This window comes from Pagrus pagrus (genome assembly GCF_965226575.1).
Source record: "Pagrus pagrus genome assembly, chromosome: 11".
Taxonomy (NCBI): domain Eukaryota; kingdom Metazoa; phylum Chordata; class Actinopteri; order Spariformes; family Sparidae; genus Pagrus; species Pagrus pagrus.
The window spans coordinates 14,496,771-14,520,217 of NC_140195.1; the positions used below are offsets into that span (position 1 = coordinate 14,496,771).

At 43.5% G+C, this 23,447-nt stretch overlaps 1 protein-coding gene across 12 annotated transcripts in view; it reads right to left on the bottom strand.

Moving 5' to 3' along the window:
- Window positions 1-23,447, bottom strand: part of LOC311265369 (ERC protein 2-like) — a 164,128-nt gene that overhangs the window by 73,748 nt on the left and 66,933 nt on the right. For 7 of the 12 annotated variants that reach the window (XM_084366956.1, XM_084366960.1, XM_084366957.1 and 4 more), the window contains 6 exons: window positions 22,742-22,783; window positions 21,951-22,144; window positions 21,622-21,636; window positions 12,904-12,997; window positions 8,296-8,448; window positions 4,552-4,712 (listed from right to left, as the gene is read on the bottom strand). In XM_084366956.1, the coding sequence (XP_084223082.1) occupies window positions 4,552-4,712; window positions 8,296-8,448; window positions 12,904-12,997; window positions 21,622-21,636; window positions 21,951-22,144; window positions 22,742-22,783 (659 nt within the window). The remainder of the gene's footprint in view (window positions 1-4,551; window positions 4,713-8,295; window positions 8,449-12,903; window positions 12,998-21,621; window positions 21,637-21,950; window positions 22,145-22,741; window positions 22,784-23,447) is intronic. The other 5 variants (XM_084366958.1, XM_084366953.1, XM_084366962.1 and 2 more) reach the window with 3 other exon arrangements.

Genomic DNA, 23,447 nt, shown 5'->3' on the forward strand with positions numbered 1-23,447 from the left:
CGAAGGTAAACACGCGTGTCAGAGGGCACGGGAGCACAGACAGACATGATGAATGGCCCGAAGTTCCCACGAGGCAACACGCATACAAACTGGGCTCGCGGAGAGAGGAAGGTGATGTGTGGTCAGCCCCCTCCTCTCCATTGCAATACAGAGAATCCCATTCACACACCGCACCAACCCCTCGATGTCTCATCATTACTTATCACAACAATGGCACTGTAACACCATACGTGCGTGCATGTGGCTGGGTGAATGTGGACATGTGTGCATGTGTGCTCCTTGCATGCCTTTCACGAGATTTTGCAGCTTTTCTTCCAGTGTATGTGAACGTAATTTCAAAACCATACGAGTTAACGAGTTAATGCCGCTCGGATGAAGACACGAGATTGTAAATATACTTTTTCCGGCGTACACTTGTTTCAATGAGGGCGTGTAAATGCGTGTATATCTGCGCATGAGTTTGTGAAGCTGTGTGTGTGTCCAGGCCCCTCGGAGAGATCAGCGAGCGGGGACATGACCTTGCCAGTACAGCTGGTCTCTCTGTGTGTTTAGTCAGAGTAACCATGGCGATGGTGCTCTGCAGACAGGATGTCTACGTCGGGGATTTGAAAGTCATAACGTCGCTACTGCTCTAAGCTTCATTATGCCATGGATTACTGTAACTAGCCAACAAACGGATACATAAAGACGCGTCACCGGCAGAAGTGGATTTCAAGGTTACAGGTGAGAGGTTATTGCCATCATTTCCAATCTGTAGAAAAGTTTATTTGGCTTTGTGTGAGGGAGTGGACTTAATCAGATGATAAATACGAGTGAGAATTAGATTTGGCTGATTTCGCTTTTGCAGAATGGCACAAAAGGTGTGTTTCTATTCAAATAGTTCACATGTTCTGGTAAATGACAATAACTGTACAAATATTCAAGGGAATGACATGAGAAGAGTGTTTAATTGATATAATTGAATTGTTTTTAAGATACATTGTTATAAGAATTAGTTTCTTCTATGTGGCGTTTTTCTCCAACATGTTGGGGTGTTTCTGTAAAGTAGAGAAAAATTAGAAGATGAAGCAAATTAGGCTCTCAAATGTGTAAAATTCACAGGGATTTAGGATTATATATTTGCAGAAATTGAATATAATAATTAGAATTATGTTTTCATTAGTGTATAATCACCTGAAACTAAAACGTGAACAAATGTGTAACTGTACCTTAGAATGAGTCTTTTATGTCTACAGGACCTTATCAATAAAGTTTCTACAGTAGCCCAGAATGGACAAACAAAGGCCTTTCGCCTTATTTTTTCAGAGGAGAGGGTGAGGCGAGGGGTCTTCAGCTGGTTACAGTCTGCTAGATGCCACAAAATCCCACACACTGGACCGCTAATGCTTTAACGCTTGTGTGAAAATCCAAATGCGAATCAACAGGTGGATGTGCTTTACTGTTGGATGTGCTGCAGGTGTTTGTTGACTCACCTTGTGTCGAGTCTTTCTACTCTCACCCATTCTTTTTCCTCTCTCTAGCTCTCCTCTGCTAACCAGACTGCGCTCCCTCCCACCCCTCACAGCTCTACTCCATCTTTTCCCTCTTCTTTCTTCCACCACTTCCTCCATCATTCTCGTGCACCCTCCCTCCCTCCATCGATCACCCCCTCCATCAATCACTCCCTCACTCCATCATTCCCTTTTTTCCATCTTTTACTATTTCCTCCCTCGCCCTCCGCCACAACTTCTCTCTTTTCCTCCATCTACTGTCCTGCACAGTCGGTCTGCTAATGTTTGCGTGATTTTCCCCTCCATCTCTCAAATTGTCGACTCTCCCCTTCTCTACCTCTAAAAAATTTCCACTCTGTCAACTCTGCATCTCTTTACGCGCCTGCCTCAAAGCGGCCGCTACCTTTTTCTTTGCTCTATCATCATTTTCCATCACTAAAATGTAAACAGAGATAATATCAGCTACATTCCCAGTGTCTACAGGAGGATCAGGTTCAGTAAGCCACTGCAGTGTTGTGGCATGTAGTATTATCCCATTCAGACTGTGGAAACATCTCAATGACTTGCTATCCAAAATGTCCAAACACATAATTTCTCTATTGTGCACCTACACCCTGTGACCCTGGACTCATTTAATGACTAGCTCCTCTTGAGGCCATCTGTGTATGCGTGTGTGTCTGTGTGTGTGTGTGTGTGTGTGAATCCTGTACAGTATGGTGGAAACTCAATCTGGTGTGGGGTGATAGAGCAGACCCGCACCGCTCCTTATACATCAAGCATTTAGCTCTATATCTGAAAAGGGCAAATATGAATATGCTCTCTCTCTCACACACACACTCACACGCACACACACAATACAAGCGAGGAAACCCAGCATGCAATGAGAGGATATTGAAAATGATTTTTTCCCCTCTTGTCTCTTTCATTAACAGTGTTGAAAAGCCAAGAGTCTGTTCTCTCTCTCTCTCTCTCTCTTTCTCTCTCTCCCTCTGGCGTGTACACACACACACACACACACACACACACACAGACATTAAAAAACACACACAGAGAGCTCCCCAGTTCACTGGGGAACGTGCCTCACATGGTTTGCTTCAGCTGGTCTTCTTGACAAATGCCACATTACAGCGGAGAGAAGGAGAAACTTGGCATGCAATCAAACTTCTCTCATGATTTCTAAGATTTGAAATACTTCAGTTTGCGTAGCCCCTCCATTCCATCCTCCCCTCCCCTCTCATTCTCTCTTTCTGTCTCGTTTTTTCTTCCTTGCTTTCACTCTTAACTCCCTCCTTCTCTCTCGTTACCTCTCTTTCCCTGCCTTATCTTTCCTGTTTAGTTTCCCCTGTGCTAACTTGGACCAGAGCTGTGCTGTGGGAATACGGCCCCCTTTTTACAGCAGAAAGCCAAAGTTTGTGTAAGTGTGTGCGTGTCTGCAGACGTGAGTGATTATATGTGAGTTTCGCTGAGGTTGTGTGTACATTCTGTGTGCGTATCTTTGTGGCTTGTTTCAGATGGAAGTCAGTCTCACGAAGCTTCGCCCCCCCCTCGCAATTCAACAGTCCTTTAATCCTCATCATCAGTGACCCCAAACCCCTGCCTCCAACCTCTTCGTACACACAGACACACACAGAATCCGACGCACGGGGGACCACACACACACTCGTGCCCCCCGTGCCCTCTCCATTAGCTCTTACCAGTGTAGACTTGCATTGCGTCAAAGAACACAAAAGGAAAGAATCCCATCTACTTTGTTGCTGTTTTTGTCAACCAACCATCACACTAACCTCCTCCTTCTTCTTCTTCAGACATCTTTCTGACGTTAATATAATAATGATTTAAGCCGAGTGCCAGTAAAGTACAAAAGTATCATTCACATGCCAGGTCCAGGAGCATTTTCCTAATTTTACGGACATACCTAGAAGCATGGATTGTGTCTGTATCATGTGTAAGACATTTCCTCTGCTAAACATCCCTGGTAATGTTTGGATGGTGGAAATTGAAACAGACAGGAAGATGGCTTGTATCATAAGTGCGCGTGTGTGATACACAGGGGCACTTTCCCTTTGTGCATGTGCGTATACTGTAGCAGACGCAGACGCACACACACATTCTTTTAGAGTTAGTGTGATCAGAGGGGCTCGCGAGGCGCAATGGATTTTAGAAGTTGTGTTTTCAATACATAAGTGCCAGCCTTCCCTTTTGTACTGCACCGAGTGGCTGACATTAAAGGCATTTCTCTGCAGCACATGACAGCCAGATATGTGGTTCCATGCTCCTTCAATCAGAGCGCTCAAAGCAAACACACATGTAGCTGCTCCACTGACAGATCACTGAACTCGCTCACACATTCATACGTACTCGCCGACACACACTCACACATGGAAACGCAGCCAGTCCCGCACACTTCTGTAACTCTCTCTCTGTCACACACGAATGGAAAAAAAGCGGCGGCACACACGCTTTTTTCTGACCCGCTGTCGGAGGCTGCACCACCTGTCCTCAATAAATGTAACTTTTCACAAGGCAGCTATAGACGCTGGCTGATCCTGCTTCAAAATACACCTCAGCACTGATGTCTTTATAACACTCATGCACAGATGCACATGTGAACAGGTGAGCGGATAAATGTGCCTGATACAGTATTAGACGCAGGTTTCTGCTGTAGCGCTGAAGCTGCTGTGCTGATGAAGCGCTACGCAAATCATGTCGATGTCAATAAAAGATGCTTGAGCATATACTTTTATGAGTTGGGTGTTGCATTCACTACCACAAATACTTGTGGTTTATTTTACTGGAAGTCTTACTGCAGCTACTCTTGCACTGCAGTGCATGCAGATGCAAATGCAGTTTAATTAATTCACATAACTTAGAGAGAAAAAGTTGAACCTGCATAGCTATGAATGTACAGGATATAGCTACGGAGGATGTGATTATTATTCTGTGTGGCCTACAACGATTTGAAAAGACTTACAGTACATCTGTTGAAACAAGGAAACAAGTTAAGCAGGGTAGATTAAAGCAGAAAAGATAAGATATTAATACAGCGCAGTGTGAGACTAACTTCATCTCCAGAATCTCCTCCAGCTGTTTGCGTCGTTCTGAGCGAAGACTATTCAGGTATCCGTCTCTCTCATGCAGGGACTGCTGAGTGGAGGACAGGCGCATTTTGGTGGCGTCCAGCTCTTGCCGTGTCTTCTCCAAAGCCCCCATCAGCTCCTCCAACTATTTGAGGGGAGACGAATACACACAGGTTAAAATATAATCAACACCTACAAGGGAAATCATGTAACATGTTATTTAAAGTTCAATATGCACAGTCTATTATAGACTTACGCATGCACGATCACACACATGTACACATGCATATGGTAAAGTCATGAAACACACACTTTTATGGGTTTGAAGGCCAATTTCAGGGGGTGTGTGTATTGGAATGCTAAAATTAGGTGAAATGACTGCCTGAACATGAAAACAAATCACCAGTTGACATCCAGGAAGAGATGAAAATACTGAGGTCAAAGGTTAGTTGAATGATATGTACTTTGACCCCTGCGCTGAAAAACAAGGGTTCCCTCTTCTCTCCCACCTTTCTCCACTTATTTTATCTCCCTCTCAAGTGTGGCTCCACTTCAGAGCAGGTGAGAATAACGCTCAAGCCCTCAACTACGTCTCCTCCCTCCGCAAACACATGCCCTCCAGCCACACAGGCCTGCGTGTCCAACCTGAGTGGCGTCTGACACACAGGATGTGACCTCAGGGCGTCATTATCCTGAGACAGGAAGTATCTAATTGTCTCACAAGTACTTTACAATGGGATGCATTACTAGGCAGGCTTGTTCAGATGATGTGAATGGAGGACTGTGGGAGCTAACATTTATCTTCGTTTAATTCTGATGATTTGCAGATTTGTGATAGACGATAGTTAAACAATAAATTCGGAGGCATTGGGTCTTGAAGACAGGGGGAAAAAGTGAAAGAGAAGCAAAAAGAGAAAAAAAGGTTTCAGGGGAAAGCACTCCATGGGGTAGGACATGAAAAAAGGAATGGGCCTCTTTTATGAAGGGGCCAAATCGTTCACACATTTTCAGGACACTCTCCATCTCCGCCGCTTTTCTAGGTGTGTTTCACAGATGTCAGATAACGTGCTCGCCGACTGGTCATGAATATCACATATGGAGGGAGAGAAGAAAGGCTGAGAGCAAAGCGAGGGTGGAATAGAGGAATCTGAAATGGTGGGAAAGTGACAACTTTCAGTCATAACTTCCTGGGAATGTAACAAAGCATTGTTTGTAATAAAATACACCCCTCGATCCCTGCCAACAACAACTGACCTGGTATCCAGCAGTATTAACAAGACATCAAACTGTCCAAAATCACACCACGTTTCATGTTTGATGTCTTCTTTCAGGCTTAAAAAAATCCAAGCCAGTCTTTTCATCTCGAGAGCCAAGGGTCACACACACAAAACTCCATTTACACCCACCACATGTCTATCAACCCTCATGCGCCAAGTGCCTACCTCCAAGTCCCCCATTAGCCAGCCACCCAGGCTAGACCTCACTTCACAATCACATCATTAATAAGGAATACAATGCATTTTAGTGAAATTAGGGACCTAATCAGCTTAGCCGAGAGCCTGTGCGTGCTAATTTAGCTCAACTTCAAGGCAAAGCCCCCCAGCCAGGCTAAGGCTCACTAAGACTGGCCCAAAGCCCCTTTAGTTGCTAAGCTGATTGGGGGCTCAGAGGTAAGGGCCAAATCCCTCTTGTCCATTTGCGTCGGTGTTGCTGGTTCAAAGGCCTAGTTCAAACGCCACAGAGGGGGAGAGAGGGAGAGAGACAGGAACAGAGACGAAGAGAAAGGGAGAGAGAGAGTGGAGGTAATCGGGCAAGACAACTTAAGAAGGCAGATGGGAAAGAACGAGGCCCGGGACAATGGACGGACAGCAGATATGATGGCAGGAGAGACAAGAGACAGAGAGAGGAAGGAGAGGGGGGTGTGAAGAAAAGTGACCCCAGGGGCATTACCCATGCTCCATTTCAGCAGGTCAGGCTGATGGAGGACTTTCAGCGCATTACACATCATGAGACTGATTACTCCGGGACAGAGGAGAGAAGAAAGAAGAAAATCAAGGAAAGAGTGAAAGGAGAGGGGGGGAGGGATGTGAGAATGTGAGTCTGGCAGGGCGCTCTGAAATGCTGCCAGGGTCAGGTGATGTTTCAGAAGGACCTGTCCCTCCCTTTATTCCTCACCAACATCCCTCCTCACACACGAAAAGTCATTTTCCTCCGGACTGACGACTCTGTAAGTGCATGTTAATGGCATGTTGACTCGCTGACTCTTTTATGCGGTGACATCACGCTGGTTCACATTATTCATAGTGATGACAGCACCAGGCAGTGTGCATCAACGACTGAGCAGCTCCAGTGCCACGCCAAATGGGCATCTTTCCTCGAGTCGCGGCTGCATCTCTGTTCTCATGCGCGTCAAGTGCAGTCGCCAGCATGACTCTTCGCTGGCTTGCTATGTTCTCTATGTATAGAGTCTGGTTTGAATCGAGCGAAGTCAATGAGCGTTAGCATGTCATAAATTGGGAAAAGGTTTTCCCGATTCTTTGGCTGCAAACAGGTTAACTCAGGTCAACGCTGAATCATCCACTTCTATGCGTGCGAAAAGTCCCACAGACATAAATATTATTTTCTTTCAGACTTCTCAGCGGATCAGAATATTGTTTGATAAACACAGTATCCAAGCTGACTGTAAGTCGAGCGTGTAAAGTCGAGAAATTGCAAAAAACAAGCCACAGTTAGCGTTGGCTCGCACTGAATTTTCTAAACTGAGTCTGACCTTTTACTTTAACACTATCGGCTTCTATCTTTATGTGTGTGTGTGTGTGTGCGTGAGTTGGAGCATATGTGTGTTTGAGGCAATACAGCCACCATTCTGCCTCAAAATGTTGATTCTTGTTTTAACCGCAGATTGTTCTCAGGTTACTTGTGGCACTCATCAGTAATGCGAGGTCATTCTCATTCAAATGCACGCTCACACCAGGAGGAAACACACTCCCCTGCACTGTTTCTCTTTCCCACCACAGACACACCTATGCTCCCACACACACACACACACACACACACACACACACACACACACACACACAAATTCACACACGTACACTTTTTTGGACACACTTAAAGATGTGGGCCGACCAGCTGGAAGTCAGACAGATAGATAGCAAGACATACAGAGTAGAAAGGGCAGCCTGTGCTCCGTCAAGACTACGAGACTTAAGTCTACAAACTTGTTCAGGAATTCTGATTGCAAGCACATAAATTCACAATATGTTAAACACATGGTGGGATGTTTAATGAGAGACAGAAAATAAAATGCCGCAAGTTTTTGTCTCAGTTTTGAATTTCAGTCCGGAGGCAGAAAATAATCCACTGCATGTTGACGGAATAAAAATTGAATTATGAAGAAAAGAAAATAACAGACAGGAAGAAAAGGACAACTATCCACCTTGTAATAAGGGTATTTGTAGGTTAAGAGGTACATATTAACAGATTAAGGATCATTCATTCACCACAGTCTGCCTGCAGTTACATTCTTAGCCACATGGGGGTGCAGTTAAGTTCCTCATATTCCCTCAGTGGTCCTTTTTAGTCCCAGGAGAGCTGAAACCTGGACTCTGTTTTAAAGGTGGGCCACACTTCCTGTTTAGGGATGCGTTAAACTATCAGTGTGTGTATGAGTGTGTGTGTATACTGCGTCTTGAGTCTTTCATCAGTGTGTGAAACATCAGGTAAACCTGTCTCTGGGCCTGTACTCGGGCACCCTCCTCTTGCGCCCAGAGAGCCTCCCTATGTGCGGAGGTGTTCATGCTCTCCCTCAGTGCCTTCTCCAACTCCCTGATCCGCTCTGCCGTCTCCCGCATGGCATCCTGGGAAGCTGAAAGAGGAGGCTGGGGGGCCGAAAAGATTTCAGAGGAGGGGGGTTGGAAGCAAAGTAACAAAGCCAGAGAGAGAGGGTTTCTTGTTGAGCATACTTTTGTTTTAAAGGCTCGTCATTAAATGTGTTTTGCACGGGAGTAATACTTCACTGACAAAAGAAAATTTGACAAAAGGTGTATTTGTCGGACGCTTCGCTAAAAGTCCAGTCCATGTAAAATAGAAACAAAGGAAACGCTCAAGAAAGCTAATAGCTGCGGTGAGAGAAGAACAACACTTCTCCAAGAAAAGAAAGAGACACAGCCAAGACAGAAGAGAGTGATAAGTGATGGAGAGAGAGTGTGTGTAAGTGCTATGACCTTTGCCGACATCCGTTCGAGTGTGCGCATGTGTGAGTGTGGATGTGCGGAGCAGACCGTGCGCGTTCACATGCACAGTTTGTGTGTGGCCTCTCTGACACCCATGGTGAGTGGGGGAAAAGGATCCCTCTCCACACTGGGTGATGGAACTGTGAAAGAAAACACTGGACAGAAATAATAAACCCCCCCGATTCTCTCTCGCTCGTTTTTTTTTTTTCAGACGTGCTCTCCCACTCCTCAAAAAGTTGACTCGCCTTCGAGTTCACACGTTCACACTTCTGTGGGAGCCGTGCAGAGGAGACACGTTCAATTCTGAACAAAAGAGTTTAGTTACACTTGTTGCAAAGAACAAACTAGGGACGTGCCAGTTGGATACTCAGTACATAAATCCACAATAGCCAAAAACACCACATTAGATGTTGTAGGAAAGGAGGTTAAAGTCACTTAATAACAATGGTTGCATTGCATGTGAGCAGGGTTGGGCAGATAACTTTGAAATGTAGTCAGTTACTGAATAGAAATGACATGGCACAAGTAGTAATGTAGTCTTTTGGATTACATTTTTTTTGCAACAGAAATACTGCACAAAAAATATGTTTTCTCTTTAAACATATCAAAACATTTTCAATGCAATTACAATGCATTTTGCATGTTCAGCATTTACAGTCTGTGAAATTAAATTACTCTTACAAAAACAGAACTGACACAGAAGACAGATGAACTGTTCTACAACCTCCACCAAGGCCCAACAGTCCTCTTCAATCAATGATTCAATATCAGATGAAACATATTTAAATTCACATGATCTGGATTTTTATTAGGATCTGCATCAAATTGTATTCAGTCAGATACCACCTAGCCACCTAAACACGCCTGATTTTTTCATCAAGATCCATTATTCCCTAAAAAATGGTGTGAAAATGGAAGGTGTGACGTCACAAAAAACGAATGCAAAGAAAACTCGAAGACACCATAACTAGTAAAGGGGGAAATTGCTGACTTCACTGTGAAATGTTTTGATGTTGCACTGAGCCACACTACAAACACACTGAAATCTCATCTCTGCCTGTAAAAGCAAGTTAGTGACCTTAGAATGCTTGCAGGTACACAGCTGATATGTGGAGCTCAACGTGAATGTGCATGTGTCTAATGTTATAACTCAGTCTGACAGCACTTTGAATAGACTTTTGTTTCGGTATTGCATAAAATGAGCTCCAGGCTAAACATTGCCATGGCTCGCACATGGGGAATCTATTGTGACGGAAAATGAGGATACGCTAAAAGCACTGAAAAAGGTCAAGTGAAAGTCACTTTACCAGACAGTGCCAGGGGAAATTTGTTTTGAATTGGTACCCTCAATGTGGCTTCTATCATTAAACAAGCCTGCAAGATTTATCAATGATAAATAACTGGGCTCCTTCACGAAAAAAAAAGGCTGTTTATAACCAAAAAAAGTCATAAAAAAGCTGGCTAATTCAGTGATACTGACTAACATAAGAGCAATGGGATTACCCCTGAGTGTGATGGGAAAAAAAGTGCCAAGCCAGCCAAATCACAAGCGGATACTTGTGGCTCGTCACGTCAGCACGACACAGCTGGAGGTGAGCGACAAACAGCCGCACACACCCGTACAGAGGCATGCTGTGTGCGTCAGCAGTCCAAAGCTGTAATTGGATGTGACAGACGGGCAGTAATTCGATGCACCAGAATCAACAAGTTCTGGTCTGACCCCGCCCAACAGACAGACACACGCAAACGCACGCACGCACACACTCGTACACACACCCCACTGAGATGGGGCTGCCACCGCTGGACCCCCGAGTGAAACCTGACCAGAAAACCATGTCTGTGTGCGTGTGCGCAGAATATGTGTCCGTCTGTCTGTGTCAGTGCATGCTGCGTGTTATGTGAGTTTTATTAGTGAGAAGAGAATATTGCTGACTTTCAATATAAAGAATGGAAACAAGAGGGCACGGGAGATAGGGAGATACAGACAGAGGGGAGAAATGGGAAGATAATTGCCTCTGCAGCACCAATCATCACCTAATTCCCCTGGGAAGGATCATTACGGAGTCTGGCCCTTTCTGCTTTGATGGAGGGATTATAATCACTAAAATAAACTAGCAGTGAGTGAGAGAATGCACCATTCCAGCAGCTGTACACCTATGATCCCCAGCTTCACACAAACCACTCAGTATAGCCTGATCCAGGCAGACGCAAACATCTGTCTCTGTCAAAAAAAGTCAAGTGTGTGGCATCAAACTCTGTGTTGTATTTCACGATCCCAAAAAATGTTAAGTATGCGTGCATGCCCAGAAGTTTCATATACGGTTTCAGCGAAGTGCACAGACTGTGGGAAAAAGGCTGAATCCATCTTCTTAAATGTCCCCAGATTATAAGAAGAGATTCTACAATCCTGCTAAATAGAGAGGGGTATAGAGTGTCGCTGATGCCCCTCTGTTACAGATAAAAGAGAATTAAAAGGCCTGTGTGAAGGCTCGAAGTGAACATTTCCGATGTGTGTTTTCTCTGTGTTTGTGAAGTGCAGCGTGGCGCGATGGAGACGATGGAGCGGAGAGATGCTATCGGCGAGTCCCACATAAACTCTCCTGGATGGACGGGGAGAGGGAGCAATGAGGGAAGGCCCTGTTTGTTTGTGTTTTCCCTCCAAGCGTGCTGTGTTCCTGATGGACCCGCAGATAAACGGAAGCAGAGAACGAGCAGGGGAAAGAGAGCGAGGTAGAGGCCGCGATGCACCCCGGCTGCTGAGCAAACAAAATATAAAGAATATAGACTGTATTTATAAGATATCATCACAGATAGTAGGGCCTGTTATTGCAATATGAGACGAAATATCTTCTCAAATTTTGGATTTCGTTATATTGTGATATGGCATACAGTAAGTGTGTTCTTTTCCTGGTTTTAAAGGCTGACTTACAAAAAGGTGATGTAATTTTCAGAATTTTCATGATATTATTATATCTTTATCGATAATGAGCTGAAGAATGTGGTTGCCTTTTTTGGTAATCTTTTTAATGTATTGCTGCTTTAATCATCAATATTTATTATATATTATATTATACATTTTCTCATGGTCTTGCTTATTTGTTCAACATTTCATCACATGTCATATGTTGACCGATGAGAACCTAAAGCTTTTTCCATATCAGAAAGAACTTTTAAGTTTATCTTTTATCCATAAAATGTAAAGCTCAGAGCACATCTGACCACAATTTTTTTAATGATCAAATTTCAGGTTGTTTTGTTGAAACGCTTGTTTATGTCAAGGGTTTATATTAAAACAAATGTTTACAGCTGTGCTCGCAGCTCAGCTTACAGCTCTTAGCATACAGCTAACGGCAACATTTGGACAAGACATCTGGACACCCTGGACAAGACACCAGTGTATCACAGGGCTTTATACTTTCACTCCACTACATCTTGGAGGCACTTATTGTACTTTTTACTCCACTACATTTTTTTGATACCTTTAGTTACTACTTACATTGCAAATTGCATGCTGATGTTTGAAGTGAAACAATCAAGGGATCATGAAATAATTTTTACGATTAGCAAAAGTGGTGGACAGACAGACATCCATCCATGGAACCATGCTGGTAGCGTATCTATCGGCCAGGTTTTGCACCAGCATAAACACTATTTCTGGGCAATATATGATAATACATGCAATTATATAAAAAATGGTACATCAAGAATCTGTCTCCTGCCGGACTAAACTCACTTGTTCCCAAGTGAGCCATTTCGCCACCACTCCCGGCTGGCGTATGGAGCTGATTTCTGCCGGACTAAATGCCTGTCTCTTCCACTTAGCACTGACTCTGAGATGCACTGAGGGAGGGAGGGTTCTCTCTGCTCAGAGAAGCAGAATTATACAGAGAGGGAGTGAGAAGCAAGTAGAGAGAGATAAAGGAAGGGGATAAGATTATACTTTCCAAAGAAGGGCTTGCAAAAGAGGTGAGACGGAAAGAAGAGAGGAGGGCAGGAGAGCGCAGTATGAGTCAATCTGCTTTCTTTTGGGATGAAGAGGTGATGAAGAGCTAGCTAGAGGCCAAGGAATGTGCACATATGCACACACACACATATTCAAACCTGTGATAAAGAGTGTGGATGTCCATCAGTCAGAGCATCTTTCCTCATCTCACCCGGCACCGTCTGCTTCTGGATGTTCGGAGACTTGATTTGCCTTCAGACAGAGATAGATGGGTGACAGCAGATAAAGTGGAGTAAAGAAAGGTAAACCAAGGTAAGGTATGGATGCAAACTCCTCATGCACAATATACAATGGCCCCATTTGACTTTTAAAAGATTTTTCTAAACCAACAGTTTGAATTTGTGGTGCATTTGTTAGCGGGTGTTTATTGTTAAATGCAATACTGATATCCAAACTATAAAATGTGTAGACATTTTTTTTTTGTTTTACTCACAACTTTAGTTTGATCATTCTGTTTCACCTTATTTTCACAGTTAAAACAAAGCCTGCATATTGCATCACACAGGTAAACAGCAGGGCTGCAGTGTGTACAGTAAAACTGAGAAGTGCTGTGCGTACGTCTAGCCTTTGTAACTTGGCAGACTGGGACAAGACAAGACTTGATCGATGGAGGTGAGACACTGCTGTGTAAATCTTTCAACAACAAAACACACAAACACATGCAGACAGGAGATGCAAGCACACGCACGCATGCAAACACACATGCTCAAAAATAGATACGTGCGGGAGGCGAGTCGACAGATAAGAAGGCAGGAGGACGCGCGCGCACACACACACACACACACACACACACACACACACACACACACACAAGGGCATGTGTTGAAAAAATAAATTGGGGCAAGTCTATAGCCACTGCCAGAAACACACACACAGGATAATAAATCTGTTGTCAGTGTTGTGCATTGCTGAGGTTCTGATTACAGAGCTGAACCGTGTATTAACCAGCCAGGATGGCTGTGTATTTACCTCCACACTAAGGCCTGATCTTGTCATTTACCAAACTTACTTGGCAAGAGAATTATGGCACACACACACATACACACACACATAAACACACACAAACACACACACATAACTAGAGACAATCTTGAGATGGGAGAACACCAGCCGCGACATCCGTCACCATGTTCACGTTCCGACTATGCTATTACATCAGTGTTCAGTAGTCATTATGACATTACTACATTAGTACTCAGTAGTCACAGGTCAGTGACAAAATAATATTCAAACTTGGTTTTCATTTTGCTCTCAACTACACACCTTTGAAGTGTTGTGCCTGTATCTTGCACAGTTGTGATGCTATCGTGCTGACAAAATCTGTCTACAGACACACAGACAAACAATACCAGCACTGACGTACTCAAATAATCAAAGTACTCAAAACAGTTCCCTTTACAAATGGCTCTCCAGGACCACATTTGCCACGATGACAGACACACACACACACGCGCGTACACACACACACACACACACACACACACACACACACACACACACACACACACACACAGACTCACAAGCTGTCACTTCTGGTAAATATACAGAAATATTCATGAACACACATGCCAACATGAACACACAGTCAATTCGCTCGCTTGCAGACACACATGAACCCACAGAGCCCACGCACCATAAGACGCACACAGCTGCACTTACGCACAATCTATATGTTCGCACAAACACTCTCAAAATAGAATCAAAACACGCTCTTTGAGCTCCCAGATTGGCCTTCACACTTTTTTTTTTGTTTTTCAAAAAAGTGTGAGAAAGCTGACAGTGACAAATTAGCGCTTAAGAGAACCCTCCAACACTGTAAACAGGCTGTGACCAGGCAGCTGCTAAAACGCGCCACATTATTATTCCATATCCACACTGGTGTGTTTACTCAGGGCAAAACCTACAAGCTGCCCCCACATACGGGCAAATATTTGCTGTCACAGCCTTTAGAATGGTGTGTGTGTCCGTGTGTGTGTGTCAGGTTTTATGAGCGATGTTGTGGTGCAATTAATGTGAAATACACTTAACAAGATGATGAATAAATTTAATACACACTCCCCTTGCCACACACACACACACACACACAAAACATAGTTCAAAAGCTTTGAGGAATTATTTGTTATAATAAGAGAAGACGGAGCAGGACAGGAGAACTTTATGTCAGTATTTATATGTGATATTACTCTCCCTGTACAAACACACACAGCGTCGGTCAGTTTATCAGGCCTGTCGTTTTATGTCTCTGGCTAATTTCTTTATTTCTTTTTTATTAAAATGACACGGCTGTTGATTTTACAAGTTATTTTTATCTTTCTTACAAGTGGGTTATGAAAAGTGCTGCGTAAATAAAGATAATCATTCAATTCTGTTGCCATTGTGAATGAAGTATATGTACACACATGTGCACACATGTTTACACAGTGGGGAGGAGGAGAGGAATCTGTTTATACTCGGACCTTTGATGTCTCTGTGTGTGTTTTTACTAACTCAGAGGCCTGTCCATGGAGAACAAACTTGCCATGAGGGCATATCAGCTATCACACACAGCCGCTACTGGTACAGGTGTATAAACCGGCAGACTGATAGCCGATACGCCCCCATCAACCCATCAGTGCAAAATGAAGTAAGTGTTTTGACCAATGTGAAGGCAAATGAGGGCACGTAGAGTGTGAATAAGGAGCAGACGGGCTGGGCTGCATGTGAGTGGAAAATGCGAAGGAGAGCCATGATTTGTCGATTGCCGAAATGAGTAAATTCATGGGGGGAAAATAGTATTTTATTGCCGTGACACTTCTTAGAAAGATGAAGTGAAAGAAAGAGAGAGCACTGTGCACGAGTCCAGCCATTTCCTAAACCGAGCGTAATAAGTAATTTTTCACATTTCCTCTCGCTTCTTTCACCTGGAGCACTCCACGCATCCGCCTTCCAACATAAGCAGCTCCGCTTTATTCCTGGCTGTCAAAGTACAGCTCTGTTTTTTGTTTTTTTCTTTGGTCCAACTTTATCTCTTCTACTTTCCTTTTCCTTTATCCCTTTGACATTATTTTCCTCTTCGTCTTTATCCCTCATGTTTTGTCTGTTCGAACTCAGGAAGCGAAAAAGAAGATCCTCTCTTCCCAAGAGGATAACTGCTGGCGTGCCGTCGAGCAAGGCCCAAAAGCCCCGTTTCCACCGAGCAGTCCGGTTTACTGTAGTTCAATTCAATTTTGCGTCCCCATTGTTGTTGGATTGTTGTGGATGATACCACAACAACTGTTCTGTACTGTCCTATTCTGTTGAGGTACCTAGCACACTGATCCAGTACTTAAAGGTGGAGTTAAAACACTGCTGACCACTGATTGGTCAGTCCGTACAGTCAGAGTCGTCTCGTCCTCTGCGCTCTGAAAAAGGATTTCACTTCCTGCTGTTTCAGCGGTCTTCTGGCTCGCTGCCTGCGGTGCCTAGGTTCCTTGTCGTAATAAATAAACACACGTGTGCTGCTTTTAGAGTTTGTGTGGTTGAGCAAAGGAGAGAGAGTGGAGCGCAAGGAGTGAGTGGATGAGCGAGAGCGGCAGAAAAGTGACGGTAAGTGCGAGCGGAGCAGAGGAAAACAAGGTTAGCAGTATGTATCTGCTGTCAGTCGGGCAGTTATGTACAGTATAGGTCACAGTGTGTCACTTCAGCGGCTTATTAAGTGTTAGGACCAGTCCCCCGTTTTTTTTCAGTTACCCCGCAGCCGGCCAGTAACAACCCTGCCTACATTTAGGTGAACTGTCCGCAGTGGCTAAGCAGATCTGGGGGTTAGGTGCAGGTAGCAGTGGTTACGTAGGGTTCAAAAGGGTATACCAAAAGTACTGCAGTGGAAACACAGCTAAACAGTAACTGAATGACTCCAGTAGAGCTGCTGAGCGGCCAATAGCAGGAAGCTGCGGTCACACTGGGCCGCTCCCAGATCTGAATGTGGGAAACTGTGAATATTAAGTAGGGTGTTGCTGGAAAAGAGCATGCATTCTCAGTTGACTTTTCCTGGGTAAATAAAGGTCAAAAGGAGCAATAACCACTACAGAAGAAAAAAAAATCTGATTTCTATCTTCCTTTCATAAACCTTAATTCTTCCTCCTGTCTTTTAATAAACAGCAGAGCGGTAGAAAATCCTCTGATTTCACATTGCTGACAGGGACACACACCAGGGCGGTTACTACACAGGGTTGGACAATATATGGGATAGCAGGCAGATATGATCTGAATGAAATATATTCTCTGTAGTGCAAAAAGAGGAGGGGTACAGGAAAAGGAGGGGAGGACAAGAAACGTGGGGATATGAAAGTGTGGCATAACAGTGACTGGAGTCTTAAGTTTTATCTGAGGCGCTCGTCTGGATGCAGCGATGAAAGATCCAAACAGAACGAGCGTGTTTCTAATGATAGATGCTTTATGGTGCTTAGACATGTCTTATCGCAGTACAAATAAAGTTTCAATGTTGCTTTAATGTATTGTCTGTGTGCGTGTGACAGGGTCAAACAGAAAGGAGTTAGCGGTTAAATGTAAGAAAATGTAATGTGATGCTCTGTTTATGGAGCATTGTCTAAGTATTTGTGTTAGGAAACACCTCCTCTCTGCTGCAGGTGCAACTTGTCTATATTTCACAATAAAACAGGAAGTTTGGGTCATTTTCAAAGCTAAAATGCCCATTTAATTTGTCTGGACACCTGCAAATGCGCACAGTTTACAAACATTTTCACATAGAAATATTATATACAAAGTCTTTGGAGGTTTTGTGTGTACTGGCGCTCGTGCATACAGTGTGTTCGCTTTCACAAGATTGATGCGCTCTACATCTGGAGTTTGATTATGGTCATAGGAAGAAGGCCAACAGTGATATGTGCGCATTTAAATAGTTGTTTGTGAGAATATTTTTCCGCCAACAAGCAACGATTCATATCAGCCAACAGACCCGACGCTAACATGTATTCTCCCGGACACACACGCGCACACTCACACACATACAGCATGTACATGTATACGCACGCACGCCTCCTTTATCCTGAAACCCTCCCTTACATACCAGAGTGCTTACCACGTCAATAGCTGTGATATGGTGAGACTGGAAGGCTGATTTATTTTTTCTAAGTCTAGCTCCCACATCACCGCAGAAACATTAAAAGTACAGGACAGGAACAGCATTAAGAAAAATAATGAAATAACCAGTTAACAAAAATAGCCATGAAGCAAAGAGTGGAGGGAAAAGAGTAAAAGAAACACGGCTTTATGTTCATCCAACATAAAAAATCTTTTGTCACAAGTTACATCTCAAATTTATGTAACTGCAGATGCTTTAATGCAACAACCTCCGTTCACTGGACTCTTTCTCTTGTACTTTCTGAGAATTAATTACATGTTAACTACATAAATTACAAAAAGATGAAAAATGATACAGGGCAAACACTCCAACTGCTACTTAATCAAATGCATGGGGAAAGGGTAAGAATGATTCACTCCTATTATGTCATACCGTGAAATGTATTCATTATTCCACTTTTGTCCACCATATCTGCACGAAATGCTCCAGGGGAGTGTAACCATGGCTTTCAGAGCTTTACTTACTTTTAGCTTTAGCGCTAACAGCAGATACAGATGCTTTACACAAAGCCTGTTGGGTGTCTCTGATCACAGATGAAGTTTGGCCCTACACCTACACACATTAAAGCAAATAAAACACCAACACTAAACTACCTCATGTTTTCTCTGACGGCCTAAAGTTGATCACCAGGAGATCTAAGCTATGAAATAGCTGTGAGTGAGTCCTCCATGTGCTGGAAGGTATTTATGATAATGACCTTCTGGCTACATTCATCCTCGACTCTCTCTGCTTCACTGCCAATTGGATGAGAAAGTGTCTATTTCCTCATCTGCTCCTCTTCTGCTCCATCCAGATAGCGGTTAATAGGCCATCTGACCGAGTTCCAACAGAAACAGTCTGATTAAAAAGACATTCATCCTCTGCCAGACACATCTCACACAGTCTTACACAGAAGTCCAATCAGCACACAGAGACACTGCCCACTCTGTCAGATATCACGTGTGTCAGACACACACACATGCAAAATTCTTGTGTCTGTATTAAAGCCCGACCGATATATATTGCGCCATTATGAAAACTCTTTTTTACAGATTATAATGTATAAAAAGAAACATGGAATATATCAAATTCCCAGTAAGTTTACTGTTTCAGTGCCCTGATGTTATTTCAGTATACAATAAAGTTTGTTGTTCAACTATAAAATATCCTGCCTCCATGACTTATCTTTGTCACGAGTGTGTGAATACCACATTTGAGGGATCATTTAAAAAAATGTGTGTATTACAGCTGAAATATCCCTATCAGAATCTTTTACTTCCTCTTATTGGTATTGGCATCAGCCCCAAAAATCCAGTATCGGTTGGGCTCTAGTCTGTATATATGTTTAATGCTGTTGATAAGACTGTATGTTTTTCATAACTACAATAACTTTAAACCTGATTAAATAAATTGATTTCAATATTAACTGCATTTGAAACATCACAGTTTTGTAACTGTAAAGGCTCAGCTACACCAAGTGTTTCTGTTCTCACTCTTTCTTTCTGTTAACAACTGTTATAAAGTGAGGAAAATGAAATAAATATAGACAAGTGAGGGTACAACAGGCTGAAAAAAACCTTGTGAACCAGCTTAAAATGGCCCAGGGCAGCAAGTTCAAGTTCAAGTTAGCTGTACTGTCATGAGAGCTATTCCCCTCATTTGGGTTTGGGGGGAGCTACATTAGCAAAACAATGGTCGAGGGATCCAACACTGAGACTTTGTTTCGACCTTAAAGGACAAGTTCAAGCTACTTCAGACGGGTGCATGGTAACATTTTTAGCTTAAAAAGCATCAGGACAGGACAGCTATAAGATTTCAGCTTTCAAATAGTGTAATTAACAGCTTTTCGAATCATCTCGAGACTTGAGGAGATTGGATTATGGCAGACGAGCTGTATGGAGCCATTTAACATGATTTTTTCACATTTTCAAACAAGTCCCTATCCACTTCAGTTGTTAAGGAGAATGTTCCAACACTGTTGTGAAATACATTAATGGAGTGTAATCATTAAACCATGAAACCAGTATTTTTCCTGAGACTATAATTGTACCATCAAAATCTAGAATTGTTGCATCCCCAGCAGCTATGTACTTAAATAGTACATAAAGTATGTGTTCATGTGCTTTAACATTAAATACAATCTTTTCTATTCTATTCTATATATGTATGTTTAGAGTGGCAGTGTTTGACTGCAGTGGATCGTCCTCTGATAACCTACGGCTGACCTGCATGTGACCCCTGAACTGTGAGTGCTGACCAGACGGAAGGGGTCAAACCGATAGGAGTGACTGGCTGACACTAATGAGACAGCAGCCCCGATAAGATGGACGAGCTGCGGTGAAAGAAACTCTTCCAATGCTTGAATCCAAACAATCCTGCCTCGCAAATGGCTGTGCACACACGTGCACAGAAACTAAACGCACAGATTAACACACACATGTGCATGCGTACACTCCGGTGACAGCTGCATGTGAGTAGCAGACACATGTAGAGGTAGAGGCGTGACGCATGCATGCACGCGTGGAAACAGAGAGGAGACTGTGTGAACGAACTATGCGGGAGCTACTGTATCCCTATTATACTTGATGCTCATGCGTTCCCACACAGTTTGAGTCAGCACAAGGTTTCCCTGCCAGAGCAGAGAGTCTGTAAAACGGGTAATGAATGAGGCAGGAAACTGTGTTGGATCCAGCACATGCAGCCCATCCAGACCCATTCGAAACCATTCATGAACATAGCTAGCGTTAACACACCTGATGGGCCAATGTGTGTTTTAAAAAATTGTTCTTTCGCAGACATTTTTCAAAAGAGAAACCACCTACTATCAATCTACATTTACTGACACGCCAGCCTGCAGCTGATCCAAGTGAAGATAGACACACTTTGTGCAAACGCACATACAAAAACATGTCTCTTTCTTTGCTTCTTTTTCACACATGCTCGCACACAAACATGAAGTGAATATACTCACAAGCACTCACATACAAGTACCTCTGTGTTGGCATCAAACAACCACTCATTTGGGTACATATGTGAGCACCATGCCAATCCATAAATCAGATGATAATTGAGTAGCACTGTGCCAGTAATAAACAGAGTAGTATAAACAGCCAGTGTCTGGGCTGGATACACCACCTCCCACTGGCATGCTGCTGGCTGCCTGCCTGGGTTAGACACACACACACACACACACACACACACACACACACAAGAACACACACACACACACACACACACACACACACACAAACACAAATGCACACACACTTGCTGTACGGTAATGCAAAGACAGAAGCAAAACCACCTATCTGTTGTGTTTACAGAGACACATGTGAAAACATAGTATGATATGAGGATAAACACACATGAGAGCACTCACGATAGCGGTGAGATGTGAAGAAGCCTTTCAGAAGGCAGCACAACAGAGAGTCTATAGGTCTCCAGTGATATACATCAGGTAAACATATAGAGTCTCTCATTGTGTTGTTGCTGTGACAGGATTGTTTGCCATAAATGCATTGCACGTTTACTGTCCCGCTGGGATAGTCAAATCTGAGCTTTCCTGGGAATCAGATTTGAGCCAAAAACGCCCCAATTTCCAACTTTATACCTGGGAAAGTTTTAGCCTAACAGTCATGGCATGATGTCAAGAGTGAAGGCTATGGACGGTGACGGCGGTATGATGGTATGTCAAACAGGCACGCTAAGAACTACTTACCCAGGTCTGCAGACGCTGATACACAAAAACAAACAATAAAACATTAAGCCAAATGATGAAAAGCAACACATGTTCATCTGTCATGGTGTGCATTTCTAGAGTGTGATTACATCAGGCAAAAAGCATGACAGCGTGGAAGTGGTTTCAAGTGCTGGGAGGACACAATCTAGACAGTTTACGTCTCGTGGATTACTCCTTTATAAATAGAGCACTTAGGAATGAATTGAGATCTTACAAAGATCCGGTCACTTGGAAGGACACGGCTCTCTGAGGACACCCACATGGTGTCTTGTGATGGATATGAATGTGGCTGAATTTTTGACCCTCACCTCTCAAGATCAGCAATTTTCTTCTCCTTGCATGATTTGTCTATTTCAGCATCCCTCAGAGCTGCCATTAGCCTCTCCACCTCCGCTTGCGACTTCCCAGATTCCTCTCTGTTGCGGGCCACTTCCTGCTCCAGGAGCCGCAGACGATCTGTGATGTCCGGACACTTCCGGGATGCTTCGTCTGTGTTTTGGGTCTTTGGGGACACAGAGGGAGTGGATACATTAGGTACAAAGATAGCCACAATGCACTGTATACATTATTATTAATGCAGCATTAAAGCACATACACAGCGGTCAGTTAAGGACATCTCAGAATTAGCTTTCAAGCACTGCTGCTTTTTTTAGGTCATTGTCAGACTTCAGTTAAACACTTCAGTTTAAACTACAATTTGTCACACTTTCTTTAACAGCCATTAGCCTTAGCTGCCCTGCCAGTGTTTTCGCTAACACATTCTTCCTCAGAACCCCTCATGAACCAGCTACAGCTTAGTTTTGAATAGTCTAACTCTAACCCTAAACCTAACCCTTTAATAAACAAACAAACAAAGCTGACCAACGTCAGACGAGGCCGATGAAGTACTGTGAGGCTAAGAGAGGCAAAGTTTAGCTGAACATGACAAAGCTGGGGCAGATGGATGTTGAGCTAAGCGTGACAAAGTGCAGCTCAGACCGATTAAAGTTAAATCAAGTCTGGCAACAGAGAACTGAGTTCATCTGAGATGTCCTAGAGTGGCCTCTGCACAAGCACACACATGCAAGCGTAAACAAACAAGAGGCATAAAAGAACCTACCGTTGGGCTTGCAGCTGGTAGTCTATCTACTTTGGTTGGCACCTACAAGTTGATACAGAAAGATGGAAAAGACTTAAAGTATAGTTTTAAAATTTGAACATCCTTTTACACTGTAAGATTGGATACTGACAGTTACACAGGGTCACACGTGAGATAATCATGCACGGGGGTAGCTTTTAAATTTCAGGGAAAAGGTAAGTCAATCCTGAATATGCGGTTAGGGTCACATTCTAGCTGAAGCAGAACCAATCTGTACCCTCATCCGTTCTCATCCCTTCATCACCCGCCCCCCCTGGTTCCTCCGCTGCCTGTTTGTCTGTGGTTTGCTTCTATCAGTCTTCTCCCCGGGGCGTCCGTCATGTCGAGTTTGGAGTTCAGTCATTATCATTATAAAATTACCGTCTCCCTCCGTTTGGCTGCGATTTTATAAGACCACCAAACATCTTAATTTTTTTGTTGTTGAAAAAAGAAAAACGGCAAAGAAGCACCAGCACTGATGAATTCTTTGTTCTCTGAGAAAAATATCCCAGAGGAAGTTTGCAACCTAGAATTATCTTTCTCTCTGCTTCTCCCTCTTTCTCTCGGTCTTTACTTCTCTCTGTCTGCTGTGTTTGCGAAGATTGTTTAACTTGTTGAAACAGCTGAGGCCACTCGTTTAAACATCATCAAGTGAGCGCGCACGCACACGCACGCGCGTTGAGCAATT